An 18,773-nucleotide genomic window follows, 5' to 3' on the forward strand; every position below is an offset into this window, starting at 1 on the left:
TTGAGTCAATTACACTCCTGAACATTTTGCTATTTTAATTACACTATTGAATTCATTGTGCTCAACAAATTTATCCATGTGTGCAATTGACTTAAAAATTTCATAGTTTAAGAGTGTAATTAAAAGAATAACAAAATTTAAAAGTACAATTAATTCAAAATTATAACTTTATAAGTATTTTTGAAATAATAAAAAATTTAACTGTTTAAATAGAAAAAACGTACCATTATTACGATTAAAATATATATTTTGCTTATTTTCCTTGACATCTATGAATGTTAATCGGGCCCATGAGAGAGAGCGAGAGCGAGAGCACAGAAGTGTGCTGCTTTTATTGGAATGCCTTCACCAATGGAACGAGTGAATTTCTGTGCCCTGAGCGCCCACAACAAAAATTAAATTTGTAAGGTTAATTTTTTGATTATTTATTAATAGTCTAGCCCACCATAATTTTTTATCCTAGCCCAGCCCAGTCTCTTCTCCTTCCTCTCTCAGCTCACCCTCGCTGCCTCTCGCTCTCTGCCTCATCTCCCTTGCTCGTCTGCTCGCGCTCGCGCTCACACTCGCTGGCTCTCTCTTGCTCTCGCTCGGGCTCGGCCCCTCTTGCTCTCGCTCACCCTCCGGCCCTCGCTGCCTTTCTCTTACTCTTGCCCTCGCTCTTTGCCTGACTGCCTCTCTCTTGCTCTCGCTCTCGCTCACCCTCGCCCCCACGCTCGCTTGGCCAGTCGGCCTTGCCCTCGCTCTCACTCACCCTCTCACTCGCAGCCTCTGATTCAGGTTTTCGTCTTACCCCTCAAACTTCGAGATCTGCTTCATTCGAGCTCGGATCCGTATAACTAGTATATTTTCTCTTCTAGTTCTTTTAGCTCTTTGATTCTCTCGATTGACAGCTAAATCTAGATAGTTTTTCTATTTTTCGGTTATATTTTTTTTTACTTGTTTATGCTTGATTTGTTGTTGAAGTCGTTGCCTTTTTTCAGCAAGTTTTAAGTGAGTGATTTTCTGCTAACCTTATGTCTACTTGATTATTTGACTACTGCATTTAGTTAGGAACTTAGGAATTGGCGTGCCTGGAAGCCTGGAATTTGTTATTGTGAATCTGTGATTGAACATCACAGATTCACAAACACTCCACAACTCTGCCATCTTCCTTCTTTTCTGCTTCCATTAATTAATTGGGTCGTTCACTTGAAACACATGGCAGCAGATGACAAGAGTGAGGCTCCGATTAGAGAGCCAACAATGGGCAAAGTCGAGGTGGCGTCGCTGGTGGCTGTCGGCGCTAGTGCAGGGGTTGCAACCTTGGCAAAGGCGGCGCTCATGGAGGCCGCAAAGACAAGGACGTCGTAGGCAATCTTCTTCATTTCCATGATGATCAAAGTAATCGCGGGAGAAACCGAGAATATATATATATATATATATATAAAACCCGCTTTAGAGACAAAGAAAGATGCAGTTCTGTTGATGCAGGCCTGAAGAAAAATGGTGATGGAGGGTGGGTTCTTATAGGAAGCCATGAAAGCTTTATGTTAGAGAAGAAGAAGAAGCAAATTCAGTTATTTGTTTATGGCTTCTTTGTTTTGCATGAAGTTAGGTTTCCAAATGGGGTAGAAATTAATCCAAAGTGTCAATAAGATTTGAAAAAGAAAGCAAAAGTGATAAGAATGTTATATATAAGTTAATATTTAGAAAATCGAATCTAGCCTCAAACCAAAAGGAAAGGGGGTAAAGGGTCAATGGTTGGATCGAGAGTTAAATTGATACGTGTTTTTATTTATTAAAGAAATTAGGGTATAAATTTAATTATGATCCAAAGATACAAAATTAAAAATTAGCAAATCGTCCTATTAACTGAAAAATAAATAAAACTTTTATATTTTTCTTTTAAGATATGAACTTGAGAAAAAAAAGAATGAATCATGGTTTAAAGATACAAAATAAAAGTTACAAATATAATAAAAACAAGCATTAGTAGAAAATTAAAGGAGGATGGTTCACGCATCTCTATAATTTTGTCAATAATTAATTCACTTGAGCATTGAAATCTTAGTATTAGTAAAGTCCATGACAACTTCTGATACACGAAAACATTGAAGGAGTCATTTTCAAAAAAATTTCTATCTTGAAACACTAAAAATACATTTTCACACCGTTTATGTAATTTTAGAAATATTTTAGGAGTCATTTTACAATATTAAAAATACGTTTTTGTTCCATAATCACGTTAGAGATGAAAGCAATTCCCTCTCTGATGTTTTAGCAACCACGTTAGGGACAAAAACTTGTGTTTATGTTTGGTTAAATGAGTGATGAAATTTATGTTTATATTTGAATCTTGATTGAATAATTATTTTTATATTAAAAATTATAATTACAAAAAAAACTCTTATATACATATTTTGTTATTTATGTGTTTCCCCGTGTTTTTGTTTCTTATTTTTTTTGAAAAATGGCATTCCCCATTTCTATTTCTTGTCGTATTCATTTTTCATTTCCATTTTCGTGCAATCTATAAGACAACTCCCTCTTAATAATATGATTAAGTTAGACTAACACGAATTATGAAAATGGAGACCGAGTTCGCATGTTGAGGTAACAAAAATACTTTGTGCCCCTCCATCAGATGCTAGCTTCTCTTGAGCATAATTGAGATTGTGTTTTTTTTTTTCCTAAATAAACATTAAATCCTAAGGAAATCACAACCTAGCCCAAAGGCTTCATAAAATAAGATCTTGGGGGGGGGGGGGGGATTGCAACCTGAGGATTGAGTTTATATATATATATAAATTGATTCTCAGAATGTAGCTATTTCAGGGCTGCAACAACACCATGTATATAAAGTGGAGATTTTTATGCGATTGGCATTACTCAATAGGGATTAAACACTAAGGAAAATTTGGCTCGAAAGGGTATTCTTGATGTGGATATTTATATAATATTGTTTTGCCCTTTTCATGAGATAAGTTGGAGCTTATAGTGTGAAGTGTTTAATTGGTGGGGTTTATGTTGGGTTAATCCCCCATCATATTTGGAACTCATTTTTGGTCAATTCGGTTATAACCGAATACACACCCCTACTCACGGGGGATATTCCTGCTCCTCCTACCGATTCTGCCACCTATGGCACTTGGGAAGCAGAAAATTCAACCATAATTGCATGGTTGATCAACTCGATGGAGCCAAAACTAGGGAAGACTTACCCATTTCACAAAATCACTAAGGAGATTTGGGATTCGGTCCAGGAGATGTATTCCGACCTGGAGAAGAACTCCTCTCAAAACTTTGAAATAAGGTCATCCATTAGGACAACGAGACAAGATAACATGAGTGTTACAGATTACTTTAATATATTGGTTGAGTTATGGCATGAAATTAATTTATTTCATACCATAAATTGAGAGTGTACTGTTGACAGCAAGAGGAATTACAATATGATTGAAAAAGATAGGATATTTGATTTCCTTTATGGACTTAATACTAATTTAGATGAAGTAAGAGGTGGGATTTTAGGAACAAAACCCTGCCATCTCTCAGTGAAGTTTTTGTCGAGGTGAGAAGAGAAGAAAGTCGATGAAAGGTAATGCTTCATCAACTCAGCGATTTAAGTATAAAACCAACAAAATTATGCTCTCGCAATTGTTAAACCAAAGGAAAAATTTTTGAGAGGAGAAGGAAGGGAAAAATAGTGATGTGACAACTGTAAAAGGCCATATCATACTAAGGATACATGTTGGAAGATCCATGGTAAGCTTGCAAACTGGAAGCCTAAAAACAAGAGAGACAATACCCAATCAACCTATGTTATGGAGGCATCCAGTGTGGATAGAAGGAGGACAGATTTAAATCTATTAGAAGAACAAATTCAGGCCTTCTATCGATTGCTAAATCAAGGTATTAGCCCTACCAACCTCTCTACACATCAGCCTACTGCATCCATGGCTCTGCAAGGTAATCCTTATCTCTCCTTAACAACACACAAACTGCCTAAGGATGCTTGGATAATAGACATAAGGGCATCCGACCATATGTCTAGTTCTACTAAGCATATGACCGAATATACTCCCTGTAAAGATTCAATTGATATTTCAATGGTTGATGGTACTATATATCCTGTAGTGGGTCATGGGACTGTTTGTCTTTCAAATTTAAAGTTAGAATCAGTTTTATATGTGCTTGGGTTAAGTTATAATCTCTTATCAATGAGTAGGATTACCAAAGATATGAATTGTAAAGTGATATTTCTTCCCTCATGTGTGTTTCAAGACCAAGCATCGAGGATGATGATTGGCAGTGCTGAAGCAAAAGATGGACTTTATTGGTTGACGAAGAATATTTCAGCCTCATCTCATTTGAATAAAACAGTCCTAACTATTACCTCCAATGCCAAAATTATGTTATGACTTAAACGGTTAGGACACCCTAGCTTTCCCTATTTTAGATTCTTGTATCCTCAATTTTTTTATCAATAAAGGCCATATTCTTTCTTGTGAACAATGTATTCTTGCAAAACAATTAAGAGCACATCATCCCATTTGATCTTATAAACCTTCTAAACCATTTCATTTAATCCATAGTGACATTTGGGGCCCTTCTAAACATCCTAATCTTTTCGATTCAAGATGGTTTATAACCTTTATTTATGACCATTTTAGGGCATGTTGGGTGTATCTTATGAAAGACAAATCAGAAGCAAGTAGCATATTCAAAAGATTTCACAAGTTTATTTTGAATATGTTTCAAACCTCTATTTGTATCTTTCAAACTGACAATGGTCGAGAATATTTTTCTCATGACTTGACCAACTACTTAATTGAGCATGGTATTTTGCATCAAAGTTCTTGTCCCTGCACACCACAACAAAATGGTATATCTGTATATTGTTTCTATATTATTCTAAATCCTTGCTTCATATTTTCACTATTCGTATATCTGTATATTGTTTTCGTCCATGCATATGTACCTAATAAAGATGAAATTATAGAATTTTTAGCTTATAGAATAAGGCCACTTGGATTAGAGCATTGACAAGTTCCAATCACATGAACCTTCTGATTAAATTGCTTTCTTGAGTCTGTTTAACTGCATTTCAGTTGATAGCCTTAGTTTGGTGTGAAAACATGTTTAGGTGTCGCATCATTGCTATCTTCAGTTTTGAATTAATTGGGTATCTATCTTAATGAAATTGGTGCTATTACTTTATGACTCGTAAGATGCTACTAAAGTTCCAAAGTTGCTCATGTATGTAGTGTTTTGTCCAGATATGTGCCTAATATTAATTTTCACAGATTTATTGGGGTGGCATAACACCTGCACCAGATAATTTTGCTTAGTGTCATGTAACTTGTTTGGATATCTGTAGCAATGGAAGATGAGAAGAAAGCTGAGCTTGCAAGTCTGCTTAAAGTCTTTCCCCCTGTAGAGTTTTGTTGTGTTTATGGTTCAGCTTTCCATCCTAATAATACAAGCAAAGTTGACCAGATATTTTCTCTTTTTTGCTTTTCCTTTTTCTTAATAAAGTTATGTGTTGGAATTTTTTTTCTTTTTTTTTTCTTGGGGGGGGGGGGGCTAAATTGATTTGCTTATTTCTATTATTCAACCAATTGCAAATTTCTCCCGTGGTATTTTCTTTTATTTTTGTATAGTCATCTATGGTAGATTACATTCTTGGTGTAGTAGATCCCTTGAAGTGGCATACAAAGGCAAGTATTGAATTGCAGACCTTTCCATATTTTGTTGCCCTTTTTCTTTCTTCCCATTGTTCTAATTTTGTTTGTTTGCACCCAAGAATCTGAAAATGAACCAGGATCACTATGCCTCATGGATGGTGCAACTTGGTGGGCCAAAACTGGTGAATTCTTTCTCTTCCTCTTCCCTCTTTCTCCTTCTAATATTTCACTTTCTCTCTTTTCTAGTAAAAGATACGACAGGTGTTCAAATTAGTTGGCGTTCATGTTGCTTATTTGGTGGTTATGTTAGATCGTTCAAATTACAAAAGAAATTGGTGTTGGAGTGCACTTCAACCCATTTGTTTCTTGGAAGGACAAGGTATTGAGCATAATTATTTATACATATTTACAATTTTTTCAACCTCTCTGTGATGTAGTTTGCTTTAAGGATTTATTATTCGCAGGTGTTCAAGTATGGAGTTTTTCGAATAGATGACTTGGTTCGGGACATACTAAATTGGGAGAGATTCTATTTGAGTGGCCGTTTGTAGAAGCCTGTAAATCTTCCTCCTGAATTGCCTTTTCTCATCTTTACATTTCTTACCATTTTTATAGTTTGGATATGTCTTGTCTGCCACTGTTTCTCTCTATGGAAACAATGAAGTCAAATATTTCTAAGTCGATTCCCAAGACCTTTGAATCTAGATATACAACATAAATCAGAGGATAGTACAGATCCAGCTAAATGTATTCTTGGTTTGGAGTACATTTGAAACATGTATAGCATCTTGGAGATGTCTTTAAATTACCTTGTACAATTGCCATCTTTATTGTGCCCATTGGCATTCAAAATTCTGTTACGCATGGTAAAACGAATAAAGTAACTGCATGCTATTATTTGCTTAAAAATACAGAGCAATTCATGGACGTAAGGATCATGGACAATGTAATAAACAAAATGTCATCACAATTCCAGTTTAAAGACAACAACTCACACTTAAGCTGATTGAGTATCATGCGGTAAGTAAACAAGTTGCTTCCTAATGTCCTGGGCCCACATCCTCAAAGCAACTGTTGCTAGGTGTGGCTCACCCAAGATGTTATATGCTCATATTTTTCTCAAGCTTCAAGTGATGTGGAATTTGACAGTCTCTCATATCCAATCACAGGATTCCATCAACATGTTGGATCCCACTTCCCCAATGAGTGGGGTCCACCTTGGCAACCTTATGATCCGTCAAGGACCATGACCTACTCTCATCATAATTTCTTATGTAAGAAAACAATAACAAGTTATTTACACTCTATTCTAGGGATATACTTATATGAAAAACTAAAAACTTTTTATATTCAATGTCCTAGAAGAGAGTTGAAGTTTATTTGGTGTTTGGTTATCTAAAGTAGGGCTGTGTTATCCAGGTTGGAGTTTATTTGGTGTTTGGTTATGTAAAGTAGGGTTGTGTGATCCAGGTTGGAGTTTTAAATGTTAAGTGCCCACTTTCCTAGCCCAATTAAGCAAACAATGTTGGACAGGGATGGCAATTACTTGATATATTTTGTGTGCTACCCTTATTGTCAAGGAGATTATTGCAAGGATTTTTCAACATTTACTTATAGGGCACCTCTTGTTATCCCATTTGTGAGAGGGAGAGGGAGAGGGAGAGAGAGATCTAAATTAGTGTGGCCTGGATATGCATTTAGGGATCTTATTTAATTGGAGACTGATTTGACTAGCAGACGCCATGCACCTTGAACAACTTATCTTTGCCAAAATATACTCATTGGTTATTTGAAAATAGTATTGGGGAAGAGTCCAACTAAACCAAAACGTATAAGGGAGGAATCCATTATTTTGTGGGCTCTAATGAAACAAAAATTTAAAGAAAGTGTCTTGCCACTTACTATAAGAGGTAGTCACTTGATTGTTACCGAATTTAAGTCAAATGTCCTTGAGTTCAAATGATTACCAAGATGTGGGTAGCATTGTTGATATACTTAGTTCCAGGACCATTTAAGGACCTTGTTTGCACTCCTGCGTGCAAAATATTAGGGTAACGAAGATAAGGATATTAAGAAAGATGTGTGGCCATACATTAAAAGTTAAAATTAGAAATGAGGTTATTTGTATGGTCGGAGTGGCTCTTATTAAACATTAGATGCATGAGAAAGATAAAGATTATTTGTTCATGTGTGAAGAAGACTAATAGAGGCTCCTGTGTGGATAGTGGGGATGGATTAGAATCAGTTTTTATCAAAAGTGGCAAAGAAAGATCAATAAAAATTTAGAGGGATAGGCGTGATATGAGTTCTAAGGGCTTTACAAAAGATAAGGCCATAGATAGAATTGGAGGTTGAATTCATGCAACAGAAGCTTGCTATATTGTTGTCTGCTTATAATTTAATTTTCATGCCCTCACTCCCCAAATGTTCGCTTAATCATGTTATTAATATTCATATTTCTACTATCCTATTCTGTTGTTAGTTGTGCCATGCATCTAGAAATGTCATAATAGCTGCATTCGTTGGTTTCAACAGTCCATCTCAAATGTATTTTCTTCTTCTTCCTCCACTTTGTCTAGGTTCAAGTATTTGTTGATAACTTAGATATTGAAAATGTGAACAGTGTCAATTTGAGGGCAGCTACCTCTGCTGCTTTGTTGCTTTCTCCATCTGAATTTTATGAGGCTTGCTTTCTCTCTCTCTCTCTCTCTCTCTCTCTCTCTCTCTCTCTCTTTTTTTGGTTTTTTAGACCTCAAATATATTAGAGCTGCACAGTCTTCCTTTTGTACTTTTTGGATGAAGTTTATTATTTTATGCAAGAAGATTTGTATGTTAAGATTTGTGGTCTCTCATACACAGGGGACTTGCGTATGCTTTTTGCAGAGGACAAAAATAAGGTCAGGTTGTTGCTTTTTTGTGATATTCAAAGGAGGAATCATTTATACCTTTATCAAGCCTTACATAGATTCAAATAAATTGTTTCTTTACGTAGTCTAGTTTCTTGCTTCTGGATACATAGATTCATTTTTGGACTGCTTGTAATGTTGTTGTTAATGTATTGTTCCACCAATAACTACAAACATGTAATGAATTAAAGAAATTAGTGGACTAAATAAGTTGTCAACCATAAAAAAGATATCAATTTTTTAGCCTTGGTAGCATTTTAAGGGTGCTCCTTTATGATCGAAAGGTCATGGATCTGTGTTGTGGAAATAGCCTCTTTCTGAAAAGCAAGGGGAAGGCTGCATACAAATATGACTTGTGTCATTGGGGACGCCCTTTAAAAAAAAGAATGTTCACTTGGATAAATTTAAGAATTAATTTAAGGGTCAAGCTTTCACATCTGTTCGTTGTCTCTACATTCATACCCTTGTTTCATGGATGGCATTTGTATGTAGCCTCTGATATGAGATCACCTCTCTTTAGGAAAACCTATGGCCATAGTTTCTTCTACCATCCTCATTTTTTTTTCTTTTGGTTTTCTACATTCTGCAGGTTAAGAAGATTGTAGAAGGGTAATTTGAATTATTCCAGACAATGTATAAGCCATTTCTAGAAGAATATGCAACCAAGAATTTGCTGAGATTCTCTTCATTAGCTGGTAAAAAAGCAAAATTTTCTCAAGTTAGTTTGGATGCTTAACTTCTCTAATCATGGCTGCTATTCTCATATGCTCATTAATTGATCTAATAGCTTGGGCATGAATTATAATGCAATTGTAGGAAAATGAACTGTTAATTCTATATGTATAATTTGATGAAGTAATGTTGACATGAGCATTAGTAGTATATGATTTATGTGGAAGATCTAGATCTATTTAGCTAACAATTAGTTTATGAAGCTATTATTATCTCAATCATTAGCAGGAGGTTGTGTTGGATGGATGTTTGCTATTCAACATATCTAACCTTCTTCGCATCTTTCATCTTGCTTATGAAACCTTAACACTTCTTAGATGGGGACTTTTATGTCCCATGCAACATGTTCATTGCATGCTGTTTAAGTATGCATTCGATGTTGGTTCTTCGCTCTTTTAGAATGTTTTGTTCCAAGGCATGGTCTTTAACTCCTCTCAAGTCTTTTGCTTTTTTCTTTTGACATGTCTGTATGGAATGGATTATATTGGCGAACAACTTTTCCTGAATCTCACAGGGTTTTTCTGTTATCAGGTCCTATGTCTACATGGTCTCATCGTTTTGTTCTTTTCATGTTTTGGACGATTTTTGATAATATATATTTTTTAAAAACAAATTCCTAGCATAACCAACCCTCGAATGAAAGTACTTGTAGAATTCAGATGGCATCTGTTATGTCATGTTCAATATCAAGCTTGGTTTTAAACTATCTGGTGGGCTTCTCAACACCAGGATTGTGGTTTATCTGCAGCTTCCTCCCTCGTTTCTTTTCTCCCTCCGACTGTCAGAAGTGAGCTGGGGTTTAGGTTAGGAGAAAAGTTTAAAGTAAGCGAGTCAGGTATGATGTCTGGCCCCTATAGATTGATCCAACAAATATATATTACACATAATTGCCTCTAACTAATAAGAAGTGAGTTAATACATGAAATTAAGTACCATCACAAGCATTGTTTAGAAGTTGGAGAAGGAATTTGATGCAATGAGTTTGTCTCTAGTTCAAGCCTTGTGATGATTCATCATCTAATTTGACGCGGTGGGGGGTGGCAGGGAAACACATAAAAAGATGGTCGTGCATACATTTTTTTTTTTTTTTTTGTTGCGTTTCAGGTAAAGTTATTCGCAAAGTTGCGATTGGATCAAGAAAGGAAGTTGTGAAATGCATGAGGAAGATAGTGAGGCGACATGTTATGTTTTCGAGTGCCAGGCAAGCTGTATCCGGTCTGCTGACGGTTGGTGTTGTTCATGGAGCTAGATATCTTGCAAGTAAGATGAGGAAGGCTTGGAAGTCCTGGATTTGAACTTTCTAGGATCAGTTCTGTCACCTCTTAACAAGATAACCCGATCGTGCCCTCTTAATAGGAGCAGCTGCGACACCAAACCTCGAAGAACTTCCAACGGGTGTCCTCTAATTCAAAGGTTGGTATTGTCAACAGACCAACCAAAATGCAAAGCTGTAGATCAAATTCTGTTTAGGATCTGCAGTGCCAGGAAGGAAGTGACTTTAATTATGGGTTGCAATTTTAACTATTGAATTACCAAGGGCAATCTTATCTAAATGTCAAGGCCTGTAGAGCCTATGATGTACGAAAATGCCTTGGGGTGTTGTTTTGGCGTTTTTAAAACATTTCTTGTATAGACACGTAGAGAAATATATACAAAAAAGAAAGGGTTTTGGGTTGCTTTTTTGCAATTTTAGAAATGTTTTGAGATTGTATCTTAATACTAAGAAAGTATTAAAAATGATTAAGAAACGCATTTCTGTACACTAAAAGGTTAGAGATAATTTTTTTTTAATTTATTGTATGTTTTTAATTAGTAAGGCATGGTTATAGGATTTATATTTATATTTGTTTGAATGTATTATAAAATTTATGTTTATTTTTAGATTGAATAATTATTTTTTATATTAAATTTTATATTTATAAAAAGTTTTCTATACTTTTTTATTTACATACTTTTTTGGTTTTCTTATTTTTTTTTTAAAATGTCATTTATTTACTTTCGTTTTATATCATATATGTTTCTTATTTTTGTTTCCATGGAATTTAGTGTAGAGAGATGATGAACTTCTACATGTTTTCATGTAAAAATAGATTGATTATAAATCTATAATTATTTCGAGTTTTTGCTATGAAACAAAAGTGGAAACATAAAATAAAATATTTAGTTAAAATGACCACTGATCAATATTTAAAATTGCAAACATTATATTTATCAATCATGTCTAATTTTTATTTGATCTCTTCACAAAAATAATGTACATAAATGGGGTTAATCGGGACTTGTTTACATCTCTACTTATAGTATTTTTATCAGCCCATCATGGTTTTTTATAATTTTTATAAATTTTAAATGTTCTACATAAGAAAATCATATATCGTTAAGAGGTTGTGTTAATATTTTGAAGTGTACTTACTCTTAAAATTTATAATTTAGATTTATTTGATCATCTATGATGTACAAAAACACTTTTAGAGGTGTCATTTTGATGTTTTCAAAATATTTTTATTTTTTAAACACTAAAAAAATATTTTCAATCTATTTTTAAAATTTTAAAAACGTTTTAGAGTCATTTCGTAATATTGAGAAAATATTTTTGTTTAAGTTAGAGATAAATTCTTTTTCCTTAGAATAATTTATTTAAATTTTATTAAAATTATATATTTATAATAATGTTAACATATATAAATAATTTGGGTCCTAAAAACATAATATAAACTTTATGTAGGTTGATGTTAAATTAAATATAATTTATTAAATTAAACCTATATTGATTGTCTGCAAATCCATTTGTATATTGTACGCATCCAGGTAATGTAGGGGTCACTGTCCCTATTGTATTGTGGCATGCTCGGCACTTTAAATCTCCGGGGGAGGGGTTCGAGTTCAACCTCTCTGGTGAACGGCGTCCTGTCCCCACGACCATTATTCTGACTGCGGACTCTTTGTCGTGCTTCCAACTACCGAACTCTTTGATATAATTCCTCCACAGTTGAGTCTGAGCCTGCTGATTGCTAGGCCTGCGATCACCTACTTCTTTCTCGATCCGGAGAATGGTGATTTGGGAATGGACAGTTATCTCCGATATCCTCTTCTGCAGGCGGAGGTCTCTCTTCTCGTGGTTGGCAGATCCTTCGAGGCGAAGCCAGTGGATCGTGGGCAGCCCGCACTTGAGTTTGGGCCAGAATTCTGACCGAGTTAGCGAGCTGCATCACTGTATTCTCTAACGCCTTCTGGCGTTGCTGCCAGTCCCGGTTTGCCCCTATCCCGGCAGTTTGGGCGGTGTGTTGGATAGGAAACCGCGGTGGTATGCCGGTGGCATCTCCAGTTGGTGGTAAAGGGATATCCTCTGTCGAAGCAATGGGCCCTTCATTTGGTGGACAATCTCGCTGTAGATCGCGGTGATTTTCTGGTGGGTCGACCGCTGCCTTGGAATTTCGAGTATTCCTTCCTCTTACCATGACTATCAATCAAAGCGGCCGCTTCCTCTAGTGCCAAAATGTTGACGTTCAATTTCAGCCAACCATGATTCATTTTGGGGCATGGTGAGTGAATCCGAAAATGCCAAGAAGAATGAAACAAATATCCCAGATGTAAGTGAACACAAGCAATTTTCACGTGATTTGGCTAAAATGATACCTATTCCACGGCCGCACTCTAATTATTCTTTTAGAATGACAGTATCTGATTATTCCCCCATTCCCTTTTGATGTCTCTGACCCCTATTTATAATGAGGGCCTTTACAATTTGGATAAAATATAGAAACATAAAGACCATATAATGGGGGATAAACAGTCCTTATCATCTGCATAAAATCGGGAGTGGGATCCTCATTTCGAGGAGTATGGTCTGTTTCGGGTAAAGTAAGTAGGCCCTGCCTTTAGCTATTCAGCAGTTTTGTCATCTATGCGAACTGGTTGTTTTTAGGCTAGTGGGCTGATCGCTCTAGCGAACTAGGGATTTTATTGAGAGCTCGTTAGGTCAATTGCTGAGAGTTCGTTAGGAGCTTTGTTGGAAGCTAGCAAAGAGCTCGCTTTATGAGCTTTGGATTTTGGTGGCGTACGAGCTTGCTTTGATGAGTTCGCTTAGATCTCCTGGGCTTTTAGGCGTTTGGGCCGGCCCATAAGAAACGGTGCGAAAAATACACATAACACCTATATTGTATGAAAACAAAAACTAGATGAAATAGAAATGAGAGATACGATATTTAAAAAAAAAGTAGAAAAATATACCCCACGAGCATGGTGTAGTGGTAAAGCACCTAGAGTTTCATGTGAAGTATCAAGGTTCAAATCAATACGGAGACTTATTGAAAAGTTTAAGTCATGTATGGACTGCATTGAATGTTTAATTCTAGGCAGGGACGGAGCCACATGGGGGAATATTTTATAAATTTTATATTGTTAAAAAAATTAATCTTGACTTTCACTAGGTCAGAAAAAAAAGAAAAAGTTGTAAGTCTAACTTTTAAGCCTCATTCTTAGAAAGGCCCAACCCAAGGGGAGCCAAGCCCATTGCCCCACCCCATTAGGCCTTCCACTCCCAGCTTCCTCCTTCTTCATCTTCTTTTTTTCCCTCAATGACAGTAAATCCCGGTTCTGCCATTGATTTTGGGTGTGTATAGACTGTGTCTGTAACATCCCTGATTTTGAAAATAATTAATTTATGGATTTTAAGGTAATTTATTAAGTTATGTGCAATTTTGAGGAAATTGATAAATTGTTGAATCGACGGTAGGAAATGCCTCAGGACTTGGATGTCCAGGGAATATGGCATGAGATTGGTGAGCATCTCAAGATAAGGCTAATGATGCTGGAAGTAGTCAGACCAGAAATAAATTTCAGAATAATTTGTGTATAAGCTGGAATGGATGTCGATACCGAATGGTCGTAGGGGACCTCTAGGAAGTTGAGGAGACCCTATGGGTGGTTCAATTTTGTCAGTGAGACAACCCTAAAGCATTTTCGGGTGAAATAAAGATCTCGTATAGGTGCAGGGACGAAATTAGCCTTTATCGAGTAAATCTCGAATTATTAATCTTAGAATTTTGATATTTTAATCTAAATAAAATTAATATTTGAGGATGTAATTGTAATGTGCAAAGGTTAAAGCGAGAGTATGAATATAATGGATTTATATGAATTTTTATTATATAATAAATTAAATAAATTATATATATATATATGTTTGTGCACGTGTGCAGATAAGGTTTATAGCATGCGTATATACTCATGGCCAAGTCTATGGGTGAAATTAGTGGGTGAGAAGTATTACATAATATACTATATAATGCATAGATATATACATATATAATTTTGTGCGTGTTGGCCAAGCTTATGAGAAGCTTCATGGCCGAGAATTACTCCAAATATAATATGTATATGATAGAGTGGCAGCCAAGGCAATTGAGGCTATAAATAAGAAAGCAATGGAGCTGTGACTCGGCAATGAAATCGCGAAGGAAAAGCAAAAAAGGAGACCCAACAGTGAGGTAAGAATGTTAGGGAGTTTTGATTTATTTAGATTAATTAGTTTATTTTAATTAGTTAACTAAATTAATTAATAAATTTAGATCGTGACTATTTAATTAATTACTTAGCTTTATAACTGTGATAAGGTTATTGCGAGGACGTTTCTGGTGTTTACAACAAAACAGAGTTAGTCACTAAGTGTCAAATAGATTAAGGTAAGGGTTTAATATGTTTTACTTGTAAATTACTTTTGTCAAGGCTTGCATAAAATGTTGAGGGAGTGCCTAGGCATGGGGCAGTGGATTGTTGACCGTGAAGGTCCTAGGACGGGGTCATAGAGGATACTACTAGAGGCCACCTAGAGCCTGAGATAGGTGCGGTAGACGGGCTTGCATGGACGCTGTACTTCATGTTTGTCTATAATGTCATGCTTATTAATTTATTACATTGCATATTGCTTTTACTGACTCCCCAGACTCACCAACTTCACTCCCACTAACCCAACAGATGGCTCGGGGTCTAAGAAATGGAAAGCGGTAGTGGTGGAAGAGTTGTTGGTTAAGAGTGATTGCGGGCAATGAGAATGTAGGTCATGTACATGTCGTTTATGTAAATTATATATGCTCTATACTTGATTATGGAAGACGACTATGATTTAAATAAAATTTGCTTTGGATCAAGTAAAGGTTTCTGCTATGGGTAATTTAGCGTATGTGATATGCTTAACTGTTAAAGTACTTTATTGAGCATGCTGATACTCAATTTGATTTGTTCATTTGATTGATATTTTAAGGGCCTAATCGGGTATAAGAGTCGAGTAAATTTTCGTTGTCTCTGTATTTTAGACCCGACTACTTGACAGTCGAAAGTGGCGAAGCCTGGACCTTACCCAGGGCACCAATATTATTTTAATACTTTATGATGACAGGGTATAGCCGTCCTTCGAGATAGGTCGGGGTTGTAATCACGAGTTAATGTGGTACTCGGTAGTGGGGCCGGGGCATGACAAGGTGGTATCAGAGCTTGGTTATTGTCAGAGCTTGGTAAATATTAGAGCTTGATAATTATCAGAGCTTGGTGGTATCAAATGATAAATTTCGAATCTTGGGAGACTAATTGGAGTTTTGGAGATACTTTCATTTGATAAAATTGGAATCTTGAGGATTCTGGGTAATGATCATTTGGAAAATGATATGGTGATCGATTTATGTCTTTAACATGATTTGTTCGAGAAAATTAAATGAAAATTAAATTATGATTGCGAATGAGGGAAATGTCATAATAATTTGGCAAGACAATTTTTAGAGCTAGAGAATTTTATTGAAAATTGATGATGTGGCATAATAATTAGTAATTTGTGGGTAATTATGGGTTTTAAGGAATTTGATTGAGGATATTAAAATTTATGAATTTGTGGGAAATCTCGGTCGTTTCATTGAGCCGGGATGAGGATACCATAGTTTGGTTGAGAATGAGGTCACAAGGGAGACCTGGGTGCTAGGGGTTTTGACTACTACACAGGGTGCTAAGCGGGCCTGAGAATTCGGGAGGTCGAGAAATTTTTTGGGGTGATGAAATTATGGTTGCATACATGGGTTGGGGTAGGTCGTAACCATGAGTGGAATGGTCCCCAATATAGGTATGTGTTGTGATATGGGCTTGCTTAGGAAATGTGTTTCCCAAGATAGCAAGCAGTGGGATATGTGTTTCCCAGATTTGGCCTTGGAGGGGGAAATGATTCTGGTTACTGACTTGACCTTCAATTTAGTATGCAAATTATTATACACCCTAGTGATTGTGAGCAGTTGGCTCTGATTGTCCCGAATCTTGCCTTTGTTGATATTGATATTGGTGCAGTAATAGGCACACCCTGGTACATTTGGAAACATGAGTGTTGGCCTCTAAAATGGAAAGAAGGCAACATGAGAATGGGAAATGAGCTAGATCTGTTTCCAGTGTTGAGAAATAACGGAGACTTTATTTGTTGTAATGATGAGATCATTTCCCAGATAAAGGGGAAAGTGAATAGCATCATTTGTAAGGTTAAAGTGATACCAGATTGGGGTACCATGGTTGATGTAAGGACCTACATGCACTACCTGGTGGTGTGGTTATGGATTGTTGTCTTTTCGGTCATGTGAATAAGGAATTGAAAAGAAATGAGAATTTGTGTGAAACAATTTGAGCATGATCGGTGGATAGTTATTATGTGAAAATTTGGAAACGTTCTATCGGTCACCTGACGTACAAAATCGACGATCATTTTAAGGAATTTAGCTTGAGCTGTCGACTGTCTATGCCATGTCTGTCGACCGCTGGATGTGTGGGCACTAGCTGTCGACCGGTGTGACAAGGTTGTTAACCGTCTTTAAGCTTTAGGCCCTGACTGTCAATTGTTGAGGCACGTCTGTCGATCGGTCCTACGTTGCTAAGCTTAATGGAGTTTGTTTGAATGTTGTGGTTAAGCACGTATTGAATTACCGGCCACAAGATCAATAATGAAAGGGGTATATGGGGGATGTGAAAAGCATTGCTTAATAAAGAAGCCGTTTGTGCGAGACTAAGAAGGATTAGATGGTACTGGGTTAGGGTACCATGAGTGACATATATACTTACCTGTTTTAACCAGTAGTGTGGCATGCATGATAAATTGGAATGAAACGAGAGTTTTGTGTTGAAACAACTCGATCATGTTTAAGGGATATTTGTAACGGGAACTTGTTATATTCACTAGGAAGAGAAATAAGTAATGTCCTAGGATGCCAAGTCCTAGCAAGAGAATTATCGATAAACCCAAATCCATTGGAGATCAAGAATTTGATGTAAATTTTCGGACAGGGATTTATTGTCCTTTGGAAAAAAAAAAAACAATTAGTCTAACTGTCATTGGTGTGCAATTTGTGGAATTTAATGGTGCACAGATAAGGAAATCGTTAGAGATCGTGACACCAAGTTGTGAATATAAGGAGCCTATGGATATATGGTGCAGGCACATGCAGTCAATAAAAAGTCGTGAGAAAGTTAAGGTAGTGAGAAAAATACCAGAATGTATTCTAAAAAAATTTATTAGGATTGTTTCTTAATGATGAGTCTGAGTGTGTCATTGATAGCTTGGGATTATTAGATGCTTAGCTATGTGTGGCTTGACTAAGGGTATGAATTATCAGGTTGTGAATAAAATGATAATTAAGAATTAGTATCTTTTACTTCGAATTGATTATTAACTAGTTGCATCAAAAGTCGCATTGGTGATTGTGTTTATCAATGATATACTGGTATACCCCTCGGATAGGGAGACACATGAGGAACATTGAGGATAATGTTAGGATCTCTTAGGGAACATCACGATGGATGTTGTGACCAAGATTGCCTTGTTAGATCGTAGGCAAATCGTGAAAGAAATGATGAGAGCATGAGACTCCATGTCAGTGAACATGAGGTCAAAGTTGGTCGTCATAAGCACCGTAAGCTTAGGAAGTTCTGAAAAGTCGGATGTTTTGATAGGTTTCGAGAAACGAATCAAAAGTTTTAGGAAAAAAAGGTTGATCCAAGCGAAGATTAGTAACATGAGTAAATGTAACTTCGAAAAGAATCGAGGATCCGTGAGATTTGGAGATTTAAGCTAGTACTAAGAGAAGTATCATAAGTAACAAGAGTTGGGACAACTACAACTCTCGGAGGCGGGACAAGAGACTCTAGCATAACAGTAGCACCATGGGTATTGGCTTGTAACAGCAGATTTGAGCCTAGGGACCAAGACAGAGGACTAGTGATAGGCTCGTGACTAATGACCGAAATAGCTTGTAAGCTAGCTCGCGGTAGGGGTGTGAGACCCATGAGTCTGAGCTACACAGTAAACTGCGGAGACTGTCAAATGCCAAAATTTGGGCAGCACCGTGGTTGTTATGTTTGGATTAGAATCCAAGTCCCAAGGGACCGGAGCAATGTGATAGGATCTCTTAACTGTCTATGAAATGGTTGAAAGTTTTTGAGATTGGCA

General features: G+C 36.3%; 1 protein-coding gene across 4 annotated transcripts; it reads left to right on the top strand.

Moving 5' to 3' along the window:
* Positions 1-478: 478 nt before the first annotated feature.
* On the top strand, positions 479-10,850 carry LOC127787996 (uncharacterized). 4 transcript variants are annotated; one of them, XR_008020289.1, is made up of 7 exons: positions 479-777; positions 5,786-5,848; positions 5,977-6,045; positions 6,131-6,223; positions 8,526-8,563; positions 9,162-9,267; positions 10,034-10,850. XR_008020289.1 is itself a non-coding variant. In XM_052316115.1 (3 exons), exons 1-3 carry the CDS (start codon positions 9,204-9,206, stop codon positions 10,597-10,599), a joined length of 342 nt encoding a protein of 113 aa, XP_052172075.1. In that variant the 5' UTR covers positions 8,605-9,203; the 3' UTR covers positions 10,600-10,849. The 4 variants fall into 4 exon arrangements, 1 of the variants encoding a protein (XP_052172075.1); XR_008020290.1 differs by having other exon boundaries at positions 10,053-10,850; XR_008020291.1 differs by having other exon boundaries at positions 10,409-10,850.
* The last annotated feature ends 7,923 nt before the right edge of the window (positions 10,851-18,773 follow it).

Source organism: Diospyros lotus, chromosome 13, assembly GCF_014633365.1.
Source record: "Diospyros lotus cultivar Yz01 chromosome 13, ASM1463336v1, whole genome shotgun sequence".
Lineage (NCBI taxonomy): Eukaryota > Viridiplantae > Streptophyta > Magnoliopsida > Ericales > Ebenaceae > Diospyros > Diospyros lotus.